The 12,517-nt window shown below is 43.0% G+C and overlaps 1 protein-coding gene across 2 annotated transcripts in view; it reads left to right on the top strand.

The window, feature by feature from the left end:
- The window catches only part of ZNF275 (zinc finger protein 275), a 32,968-nt gene that overhangs the window by 5,585 nt on the left and 14,866 nt on the right, over positions 1–12,517 (top strand). For both annotated transcript variants that reach the window (XR_002729587.3, XM_023202088.1), the window contains exon 3: positions 12,214–12,315. Coding sequence is in view for 1 of the 2 variants with exons in the window: in XM_023202088.1 (XP_023057856.1) it covers positions 12,214–12,315 (102 nt within the window). In the remaining variant the exon portion in view is untranslated. The remainder of the gene's footprint in view (positions 1–12,213; positions 12,316–12,517) is intronic.

Genomic DNA, 12,517 nt, shown 5'->3' with positions numbered 1-12,517 from the left:
CAGTTTCAGAGGCCTTGAAGGCCACAGTCTTGGCCTATCTAGGATTGAATGAAGGCCAGTGTGTCTGGGTGTCACTGCGATGTGGCAGGGCAAGATATGGGATTGGGGGGCTGGGGCAGAACCTTGTCACAAGGCTAAGTTCTTAGGTCTCTGGCCTGAGGTCAGTGAGAAGAGGTCTCTAGCAGGTCCTCTTTCTCAGAAGGTATATCCACAATATCCCCCTCTCCATTCCATTTGGCAGCCAAATGTCAACGTCAATTGGAAGTGAATTTTTTTTAATGAATTGTGTAAGTAATTTATGACCAGTTCATTTTGTACTGGAAGCCAAAGTCAAATCAGACATTGAATGTATACCAGAGGAATCCAGCGGACCAGCAGGGCCCTGCCCAGGTGACAGTGGGACAGAGAGGGTATGGCTGCTGAGCACCTGAGGATGAACATGAACTCACACTGGGGAAGCCCCTGTGCCAGACAGCCAGTTAAAGATGGGAATGGGGCTGCCTTGGATTCTGGGACTAGATGAGGCCTTCTGCCCGCACTTCTTAGGTGCTGATAGCTTGCAGGGAGGAGCCCAGGAAGTCACAACCCCATGGGCCTGTCTCTAGGCTTTCTGGTCATTGCCCTTCATGGGCCGCCCACAGATTCCTGCCAGCCCTTCTCCCCTGCACTTGCCCTGCTGTGTGGGGATCCCAGGAAATGCTGGGTTTTTTACCCAAGCGAAGGGCCACTCCCCATTGACTCCTTGGCCTCAGCCCTTGGCTTCTTACATGCTGAGCATCTTTCTTACTCAAAGTCTTTTAAAACCAAAATATTTTACAATTGTTATGCTTTTCTGATACCAACAAAATTCAGCTTGGTTACTAAAAATTCTCACATTACAGAAAAAGAAAGCAGATCTTTCTAGACCTTGACTCTCCCCAACTCCAACCCCATGTGGTCACATACACATTAGAGATGTGCTTATTCTAGCTAGAAGTCACTCTCACTTTTTTCCTTTTTTCTCCTAAAATGCAAATATATACTTAACCATCTCCTCCCCTTCCCTTACCCTCTTTGGGTTTTCAAGGGAGAGTAACTATCTATGCCTGTATCGTCTATGAAGGATTCACATTTTTGTCATCTGCAGCATATCATCCTACGCTGGCACCTGTTGGTTTTATATTGAAACCCTCCAGCTTTCTTCCTGCTGAGTTCTAGGGCTCTTTGGTAGTGTCTCCAGAGCTCTTAGCCACATTTGTCATTCATTCTTTCCCCCACTTTTTTATGACATTGGGATTTTCTAGACTCTTTGTGTTGGTTCTAGTATCCTGTTTTCCATTTTCCATCCATTTACTTTTAACCTATCTGTGCCTTTATATTTAAAGTTTCTTGTAGACAGTATGTCTTGTTTTTATTACAGCCTGACAATCTCTGCCTTTTGATCGGAGTATTTAGTCCATTTACACTTACCTTAACTATCCACGTGGTTGGGTTTAAGTTTGCCATCTTGCTATTTGTTTTTATTTGCCCCTTCCATTCTTTTTTCCCCTCTTTTTCTTTACCCTTCTTCTTTCAGATTATTTTTAGTATATATTTGATCTCTGCTGTTGGCTTATTAGCATGTATCAGAGTCTTGGAGGACTTGCCAGAACACACAATCGTATGTTTTACTTCTGATGTTATAAACCCCACACTACCTTTTTATTATTTTTGCTTTGAATGATTGAATGTTTTTTAAAACATTTAAAAGTGAGATTGGTAAAAGCATTGTATATTTCCCCACGTATTTATATTCCTGGTGTTCTTCATGCCTTTGTGTAGATCCATCTTTCCACCTACTATCATTTTCTTTCAACCTGAAAGATTTCCTTTAATATTTCCTATAGTAGAGATCTGCCGGTGATGAATTCTCTCAGCTTTTGTCTGAAAACAAACTTTATTTTGCCTTCATTTTGGAAGGAAATTTTCCTTGAATATAGAATTCTAAGTTGACAGTTTTGTTTTTCTTTTAGCACTTTAAAAATGTCATGCACTGGTTTTCTGACTTGCACATTCTCTGATAAGAAGTTAGTAATTACTCTGTTCCTCTCCACGCAGCAACATCATGTCTTTCCTCTGGCTATTTGAAGACTTTCTCTTCATCACTGGTTTTTCAGCAGTCTGATTATTATGGGTCTTTTAAAGTCTTGCTAGGGGTTCACTGACTTTCTTGGATGTGTGAGCTTATAGTTTTCATCAAATTTGGAAAACTGTCCTGCCATTATTTCTTCAACTGTGGTTTTTATCCCTCCCCCACTTTTCTTCACCTTCTCAGGTTCCAGTTATGTAGGTGTTAGACCATTTTCTCTTACCCCAGGTCATTGAGATGCTGTTTGTTTTTAAAAACTCTTTTTTTCTCTCTGAGCTTCTTTTGAGATCATTTGTATTGCTATGTCATCAAGTTGTCTAATTTTTTTTTTTTTTATACTTTAAGTTCTAGGGTACATGTGCACAACGTGCAGGTTTGTTACATATGTATACATGTGCCATGTTGGTGTGCTGCACCCATTAACTCGTCATTTACATTAGTTATATCTCCTAATACTATCCCTCCCCCCTCCCCCCACATCACGACAGGCCCCGGTGTGTGATGTTCTCCTTCCCGTATCCAAATGTTCTCATTGTTCATTTCCCACCTATGAGTGAGAACATGCGGTGTTTGGTTTTTTTGTCCTTGCGATAGTTTGCTGAGAATGATGGTTTCCAGCTTCATCCATGTCCCTACAAAGGACATGAACTCATCCTTTTTTACAGCTGCATAGTATTCCATGGTGTATATGTGCCACATTTTCTTAATCCAGTCTGTCATTGATGGACATTTGGGTTGGTTCCAAGTCTTTGCTGTTGTGAATAGTGCCGCAATAAACATACATATGCATGTGTCTTTATAGCAGCATGATTTATAATCCTTTGGGTATACCTCCAGTAATGGGATGGCTGGGTCAAATGGTATTTCTAGTTCTAGATCCTTGAGGAATCGCCACACTATCTTCCACAATGGTTGAACTAGTTTACAGTCCCACCAACAGTGTAAAAGTGTTCCTATTTCTCCACATCCTCTCCAGCACCTGTTGTTTCCTGACTTTTTAATGATCGCCATTCTAACTAGTATGAGATAGTATCTCATTGTGATTTTGATTTGCATTTCTCTGATGGCCAGTGATGATGAGCATTTTTTCATGTGTCTGTTGGCTGCATAAATGTCTTCTTTTGAGAAGTGTCTGTTCATATCCTTCACCCACTTTTTGATGGGGTTGTTTGTTTTTTTCTTGTAAGTTTGTTTGAGTTCTTTGTAGATTCTGGATATTAGCCCTTTGTCAGATGAGTAGATTGCAAAAATTTTCTCCCATTCTGTAGGTTGCCTGTTCACTCTGATGGTAGTTTCTTTTTTTGTGTGCAGAAGCTCTTTAGTTTAATTAGATCCCATTTGTCACTTTTGTCTTTCATTGCCATTGCTTTTGGTGTTTTAGACATGAAGTCCTTGCCCATGCCTATGTCCTGAATGGTATTGCCTAGGTTTTCTTCTAAGGTTTTTATGTTTTTAGGTCTAACATTTAAGTCTATAATCCATCTTGAATTAATTTTTGTATAAGATGTAAGGAAGGGATCCAGTTTCAGCTTTCTACATATGGCTAGCCAGTTTTCCCAGCACCATTTATTAAATAGGGAATCCTTTCCCCATTTCTTGTTTTTGTCAGGTTTGTCAAAGATCAGATGTGTGGTATTATTTCTGAGGTATCTGTTCTGTTCCATTGGTCTGTATCTCTGTTTTGGTACCAGTACCATGCTGTTTTGGTTACTGTAGCCTTGTAGTATAGTTTGAAGTCAGGTAGCATGATGCCTCCAGCTTTGTTCTTTTGGCTTAGGATTGTCTTGGCAATGCAGGTTCTTTTTTGGTTCCATATGAACTTTAAACTAGTTTTTTCCAATTCTGTGAAGAAAGTCATTGGTAGCATTGAATCTATAAATTACCTTGGGCAGTATGGCCATTTTCACGATACTGATTCTTCCTATCCATGAGCATGGAATGTTCTTCAATCTGTTTGTGTCCTCTTTTATTTCATTGAGCAGTGGTTTGTAGTTCTCCTTGAAGAGGCCCTTCACATCCCTTGTAAGTTGGATTCCTAGGTGTTTTATTCTCTTTGAAGCAATTGTGAATGGGAGTTCACTCATAATTTGGCTCTCTGTTTGTCTGTTATTAGTGTATAAGAATGCTTGTGATTTTTCAATAGCAAAGACTTGGAATCAACCCAAATGTCCATCAGTGACAGACTGGATTAAGAAAATGTGGCACATATACACCATGGAATACTATGCAGCCATAAAAAAAGATGAGTTTGTGTCCTTTGTAGGGACATGGATGCAGCTAGAAACCATCATTCTTAGCAAACTATCACAAGAAGAGAAAACCAAACACCGCATGTTCTCACTCATAGGTGGGAACTGAACAATGAGCTCACTTGGACTCGGGAAGGGGAACATCACACAATGGGGCCCATCATGGGGAGGGGGGAGGGGGGGGGGATTGCATTGGGGAGTTATACCTGATATAAATGATGAATTGATGGGTGCTGACGAGTTGATGGGTGCAGCACACCAACATGGCACATATATACATATGTAACAAACCTGCACGTTATGCACATGTACCCTAGAACTTAAAGTATAATTAAAAAAAAAAAAAAAAAGAATGCTTGTGATTTTTGCACATTGATTTTGTATCCTGAGACTTTGCTGAAGTTGCTTATGAGCTTAAGGAGACTTTGGGCTGAGACAGTGGGGTTTTCTAAATATACAATCATGTCATCTGCAAACAGGGACAATTTGACTTCTTCTTTTCCTAATTGAATACCCTTTATTTCTTTCTCCTGCCTAATTGCCCTGGCCAGAACTTCCAACACTATGTTGAATAGGAGTGGTAAGAGAGGGCATCCCTGTCTTGTGCCAGTTTTCAAAGGGAATGCTTCCAGTTTTTGCCCATTCAGTATGATATTGGCTGTGGGTTTGTCATAAATAGCTCTTGTTATTTTGAGATATGTCCCATCGATACCTAATTTATTGAGAGTTTTTAGCATGAAGGGCTGTTGAATTTTGTCAAAGGCCTTTTCTGCATCTATTGAGATAATCATGTGGTTTTTGTCTTTGGTTCTATTTATATGCTGGATTACATTTATTGATTTGCATATGTTGAACCAACCTTGCATCCCAGGGATGAAGCCCACTTGATCATGGTGGATAAGCTTTTTGATGTGCTGCTGAATTTGGTTTCCCAGTATTTTATTGAGGATTTTTGCATCCATGTTCATCAGGGATATTGGTCTAAAATTCTCTTTTTTTGTTGTGTCTCTGCCAGGCTTTGGTATCAGGATGATGCTGGCCTTATAAAATGAGTTAGGGAGGATTCCCTCTTTTTCTTTTTTTTTTTTTTTTTGAGACAGAGTCTCGCTCAGTCGCCCAGGCTGGAGTGCAGCAACGCGATCTTGGCTCACTGCAAGCTCCACCTCCCGGGTTCACGCCATTCTCCTGCCTCAGCCTCCCAAGTAGCTGGGACTACAGGCGCCCGCCACCACACCTGGCTAATTTTTTGCATTTTTCAGTAGAGACAGGGTTTCACCATGTTAGCCAGGATGGTGTCGATCTCCTGAGCTCATGATCCGCCTGCCTTGGCCTCTCAAAGTGCTGGGATTACAGGCGTCAGCCACCGTGCCTGGCCGATTCCCTCTTTTTCTATTGATTGAAATAGTTTCAGAAGGAATGGTACCAGCTCCTCCTTGTACCTCTGGTAGAATTTGGCTGTGAATCCGTCTGGTCCTGGACTTTTTTTGGTTAGTAGACTATTAATTTTTGCCTCAATTTCAGAGCCTGTTATTGGTCTATTCAGGGATTCAGCTTCTTCCTGGTTTAGTCAGGAGGTTGCATGTGTCTAGGAATTTATCCATTTCTTCTAGATTTTCTAGTTTATTTGCGTAGAGGTGTTTATAGTATTCTCTGACGGTAGTTTATATTTCTGTGGGGTCGGTGGTGATATCCCATTTATCATTTTTTATTGAATCTATTCGATTCTTCTCTCTTTTTTTCTTTATTAGTCTTGCCATTGCTGAGGCTTGAGTAGATAAACAAAGCAGCCTGGAATCTCGAACTGGGTGGAGCCCACCACAGCTCAAGGAGGCCTGCCTGCCTCTGTAGACTCTACCTCTGGGGGTAGGGCATAATCAAACAAAAGGCAGCAGAAACCTCTGCAGACTTAAATGTCCCTGTCTGACAGCTTTGAAGAGAGTAGTGGTTCTCCCAGCATGGAGTTTGAGATCTGAGAATGGACAGACTGCCTCCTCAAGTGGGTCCCTGACACCCAAGTAGCCTAACTGGGAGGCATCCCCCAGTAGGGGCAGACTGACACCCCATACAGCCAGATACCCCTCTGAGATGAAGCTTCCAAAGGAACGATCAGGCAGCAGCATTTGCTGTTCAGCAATATTCACTGTTCTGCAGCCTCCACTGCTGATACCCAGGCAAACAGGGTCTGGAGTGGACCTCCAACAAACTCCAACAGACCTGCAGTGGAGGGTCCTGACTGTTAGAAGGAAAACTAACAAACAGAAAGGACATCCACACCAAAACCCCATCTGTACGTCACCATCATCAAAGACCGAAGGTAGATAAAACCACAAAGATGGGGAAAAAACAGAGCAGAAAAGCTGAAAATTCTAAAAATCAGAGCACCTCTCCCCCTCCAAAGGATCGCAGTTCCTTGCCGGCAATGGAACAGAGCTGGACAGAGAATGACTTTGACAAGTTGAGAGAAGAAGGCTTCAGACAATCAAACTTCTCCGAGCTAAAGGAGGAAGTTCGAACCCATCACAAAGAAGCTAAAAACCTTGAAAAAAGATTAGACGAATGGCTAACTAGAATAACCAGTGTAAAGAAGTCCTTCAATTACCTGATGGAGCTGAAAACCATGGCACAAGAACTACGTGACGAATGCACAAGCTTCAGTAGCCGATTCAATCAACTGGAAGAAAGGGTATCAGTGATTGAAGATCAAATGAATGAAATGAAGTGAGAAGAGAAGTTTAGAGAAAAAGGAGTAAAAAGAAACAAACGAAGCCTCCAAGAAATATGGGACTATGTGAAAAGACCAAACCTACGTCTGATTGGTGTACCTGAAAGTGATGGGGAGAATGGAACCAAGTTGGAAAACACTCTGCAAGATATTAACCAGGAGAACTTCCCCAACTTAGCAAGGCAGGCCAACATTCAAATTCAGGAAATACAGAGAATGCCACAAAGATACTCCTCCAGAAGAGCAACTCCAAGACACATAATTGTCAGATTCACCAAAGTTGAAATGAGGGAAAAAATGTTAAGGGCAGCCAGAGAGAAAGGTTGGGTTACCCACAAAGGGAAGCCCATCAGACTAACAGCAGATCTCTCAGCAGAAACTCTACAAGCCAGAAGAGAGTGGGGGCCAATATTCAACATTCTTAAAGAAAAGAAGTTTCAACCCAGAATTTCATATCAAGCCAAATTAACCTTCATAAGTTAAGGAGAAATAAAATCCTTTACAGACAAACAAATGCTGAGAGATTTTGTCACCACCAGGCCTGCCCTACAAGAGCTACTGAAGGAAGCACTAAACATGGAAAGGAACAACTGGTACCAGCCGCTGCAAAAACATGCCAAATTGTAAAGACCATCGATGCTAGGAAGAAACGGCATCAACTAACGAGCAAAATAACCAGCTAACAGCATAATGACAGGCTCAAATTCACACATAACAATATTAACCTTAAATGTAAATGGGCTAAATGCTCCAATTAAAAGACACAGACTGGCAAATTGGATAAAGAGTCAAGACCCATCAGTGTGCTGTATTCAGGAGACCCATCTCACATGCAGAGACACATAGGCTCAAAATAAAGGGATGGAGGAAGATCTACCAAGCAAATGGAAAACAAAAAATGCAGGGGTTGTAATCCTAGTCTCTGATAAAACAGACTTTAAACCGACAAAGATCAAAAGAGACAAGGCCATTACATAATGGTAAGGGGACCAATTCAACAAGAAGAGCTAGCTATCCTAAATATATATGCACCTAATACAGGAGCACCCAGATTCATAAAGCGAGTCCTTAGAGACCTACAAAGAGACTTAGACTCCCACACAATAATAATGGGAGACTTTAACACCCCACTGTCAACATTAGACAGATCGACAAGACAGAAAGTTAAAAAGGATATCCAGGAATTGAACTCAGCTCTGCACCAAGCAGACCTAATAGACATCTACAGAACTCTCCACTCCAAGTCAACAGAATATACATTCTTCTCAGCACCACATCACACTTATTCCAAAACTGACCACATAGTTGGAAGTAAAGCACTCCTCAGCAAATGTACAAGAACAGAAATTATAGCAAACTGTCTCTCAGACCACAGTGCAGTCAAACTAGAACTCAGGATTAAGAAACTCACTCAAAACCACTCAACTACATGGAAACTGAACAACCTGCTCCTGAATGACTACTGGGTACATAACAAAATGAAGGCAGAAATAAAGATGTTCTTTGAAACCAAGGAGAACAAAGACACAACATACTAGAATCTCTGGGACACATTTAAAGCAGTGTGTAGAGGGAAATTTATAGTACTAAATGCCCACAAGAGAAAGCAGGAAAGATCTAAAATTGACACCCTAACATCACAGTTAAAAGAACTAGAGAAGCAAGAGCAAACTCATTCAAAAGCTAGCAGAAGGCAAGAAATAACTAAGATCAGGGCAGAACTGAAGGAGCTAGAGACACAAAAAACCCTTCAAAAAATCAATGAATCCAGGAGCTGGTTTTTTGAAAAGATCAAGTTCTCTAATTTTTTTGTGTGATATCTAATCTGCTGTTAATCACATCCAGTAAAATTTTCACTTTAAATATTATAGTTCTCACCTCCAGAAGTTCTATTTGGTTCTTTTTATAGCTTCTATTTCTCTCACTGTATTCCTGTTTTTCTTTTAATGCTTATACATCATTAAACTGGCTGTTATCCTTGTCTGTGAGTCGTCACTGGTCATTTCTGTGTGTTTCTATAAACTGATTATTCTCCCTGCCCTGGCCACATTTCTGTGCTTTTTGGCATTTCAGTAACTTCTGATTGGATGTTGGGTATTATAAAGATTATATTGTTGAGTGTCTGGATTTGGGGTGGTAGTTATTTGTGGATCAGTTTGATCCCTTTGAGGCCTATTTTTAAGCTTTCTTTGAGACAGGTCTTGTGTAGCTTTGGCTCTAGGAATACATCAGCCCTACTACTAAGGCCTCTGGATTCTCTACTGTGTGTCCCAGGTGATCACAGAGGACTCTACACTGGTTGATCAGACCTTGAATATCTCTCTACCTTTGTGTGTCCTGAGAATTGTTCAGCTTACAGCTTCCTGGTCACCCTTTTCCTGGGCTTTTGGAGTTTCACTCTATGCATGCATGGCCTAGTAGTCAGGAAAGACTCAAAGGGAAGCTTATACATATTTTTTGAAGCTCTTTTTACTGCATAACTAACTCCTTTCTGGAACTCTGCTCTGCAACTTCCAGCTGCCTCAGCTGCTCTGAATGCTGGCCTGTGTCTCCTCAACTTGGCAAAGCCACTAAGCTCTCTTTGGTTCTCGCCCACCCCAACACACAGTCTCAACCTGGAAATTGCCTCTAGGCAGAGAGCTGAGGCAATGATAGGGCTCCCCTTATCTGTTTCTCTTCTCTTGGGGATCGTGATTCTGTACTTCCTGCTGTCTAGTGTCTGAAAACTTGTTTCACATATATTTTCTCCATTTTTTTCTACTTATTTATGGCAGGATGTGAAAGCTGTTCCTTGTTACTCCATCGCAGCCAAACGTGGAAGTTTCTGTCCATTCTTTTTAATGTAACATCTTTAATTTTATATAAGAGTCTTTCTGGAGTAGCTAGATTTTGTGGGCCTTGAGCCAGTGTAAAAAGCCTTCCTTTTCACTGAATTATGAATTGAATTGAACTGTCATCACAACAGGAACTGTGTAGCTGTTTCTTTGAACTCACTGTTGTGGGAGGCCTGTGATGCATGGATATCGGTGGTAGGATCTTTCACATGATTTGCAATTTGGAAGAAGAAGAACATTTGTAGAAATCATTCAGCTCTTTTGTTTAACAATTTAGTGTTTGAAGATCTTTTCTTTGAGGCTTATTTTTCCAGCTGTTTTGTTCCACTTCTCATTTGGTTGAATGCATTAGAGAACTGCTGTCATGTGTACCTGTCTCGCTGTCACCAGCCTCCTTGTGTCAGTGGGCTGTGGCTTTTAAGGGCCTCACTGCTGGTCTAGAAGCCCCCATTCCTGCTGTCTTCCCTCTGGCATCCTGATCTGGTTTTTTTGTTGCCTCTACAAAGTTGGAAAGGGTCTCTCATTTCCTGGTTATTTCTTCTGATGATCTTGGTGTGCCTCCTTCCTGTGCAGCGTCAGCATGGACTTCTAGGCTTGCCAGTCTTCCTGCCCTTGGATCTCTGTCTAGGTCTGTCTTCACCTGGCTGTGCCTGGGCTGGCATCTGCTGGTCTTGTCTTGGCTCCCTCTGGCCTGCCTCTGTTCATTCTTTGCCAGGCCCTGTTCAAGCTGTGTTTTCTCACGCATCTCCATGCCCTGGCTCGTCATTCAGCCAACATGTGAGAGAAGACTCAACAAGATCAGAAACCAAGGAAGAGGAAATCACCAGTCTCTTCCCAGGGCATCCAGGGACAGGGCTGTCATCACTCATGGCCTTTTTCACTTTCTTTAGTTCCACCTAATCCCCAAGGTCTTACTCTCCCCAGGATGGAGCACCAGGAAACCAGGTCCTGGCAGTCCCTCTTGAGATGCTGGAGGCTGAGGTGAGCTGTGCTTCCCTCTGCCTTGCTTGGGATTCTCTCACCGCTCCCTGAATCTGGCCTCAGCCTCTGTCTCTTGCCCCAGCATGACACACAGCAGAGTATGAACCCCAGCTGTTGCCTTCCTGCCCTCCCACTGCTTCTCTTCTGGAGGCTGCCAAGGATTGGATATCCACTGGGCTTGGAGTCCCAATCATCCAGATGGGGAAGCTGAGTTTCCATCCAGGAAAGTGATTGAACGGAGGTCCCTTGGAAAGACGAGACGCCAGGGCCATGGCCCAGGGATCCTAGCACTTGATCAGGTTCTCTTTTCAGGACTTCTTGGAGCTGTGGTTAGGCCTCCATGTTAGCAACAGACACCCACACCAGACCCTCACCTCTTGTCCCTGGCATTACTGGCGCTGCCCCTGCCTCATTCTAAAATAGATGGAAAGACTGATTAGCCCTGGGAATTCTTTCAGGATTTGGTGACATTTGACGATGTGGCATGGTACCTCACCACAAGGGAGTGGTTTAAGCTGGACCCTGAACAGAGGGTGCTGGCATATTATGGGAATGTGACCTATGTGGGTAAGGATGTTCTAGCCCTTCCTGAAATTCACCACCTGCTTGGAGTGGGGCAGGGGGCACATGGCTACCCCCACAGAAGCTCACCTTCTCCCTGTATTGTGGGGAAACACAATGGGTCTGCCACACCTGATATGTCAGAGTAGTATGAGTTCCCCCAACTCCTCTTGGCATGGAAAGAACCCCTCTCAGTCTTTTATTGGGAAAGAAATTAGAACACTGCCACTGTAATGTAGAATACGCTTTTCATTTTAATGCACAAATTATGCAAATTGCATGACCATTTGGTTTGAGTTTATTTGTGAGAGAATGGTTGACATGATCAAGATCTTGTTCACCCATTAGGGGTCTGCATGTGTGCAGTGGGGAGGAGGTTTTAGGAGGAGAGACTGTTGGGAGTCAGATTTGGGAGTTGTGGAAGTCCACATGTCTGGGAAGAGCATGAAGTTAAATGTGTGAGCGCTGAGGGGGTGGACAGGGAGAAGGCAGGGTGAGGATTACCTCCTCAGGGTGGCCACTTGATCCTCCACAGAGCCTCCCCCAGGTGGGCCTAGAGCCTGCCTTCCTCAAGCTCCTGGAAGGAGCCTGACCTTGGAAAACACCTTTGAACTGAATGAATGACTTGCCTAAGGTTACGGCCAGCCTGGTCTTTGAAGGTGGAAGGGGGTTCCCCTTCAAAGGCCTTGCCTATGTTCCTCCACTATTCTCATGTCATCTTTGGCTGTCACCGTAACCAATCTCCTTTCCCATGAGCAGGCGTTCCTGTTTTGAATCCTGCCTTGGTCCCTCACCTGGCACAAGGACAAGTGCTGTTGGTATCAGACCCATCGCCGAACACTGATCCAGCTAAGTACTCTGGTGAGTGAAAAAGAAATGTGAGGAAACTGGGGGAGGCCCAACCGAGCTGGGGTTTGGGTTAGGGTTGGAGGGCCCAGCTGAGCTGTTAGGCTTGAGGTTAAGGTTGGGGGTCCCAGCTGAGCTCTTGGGGTTGAGGTTAAGGTTCAGAGGATCAGCTGGTGTCTCAGGGGTTTTGGATTAGGGTTGGGGGTCCCAGCTGAGC

This window comes from Piliocolobus tephrosceles, chromosome 12, assembly GCF_002776525.5.
Source record: "Piliocolobus tephrosceles isolate RC106 chromosome 12, ASM277652v3, whole genome shotgun sequence".
NCBI classification, from domain to species: domain Eukaryota; kingdom Metazoa; phylum Chordata; class Mammalia; order Primates; family Cercopithecidae; genus Piliocolobus; species Piliocolobus tephrosceles.
Note: the sequence above shows the minus strand (reverse complement) of the source record. Positions and strands in the feature narration are given on the sequence as shown.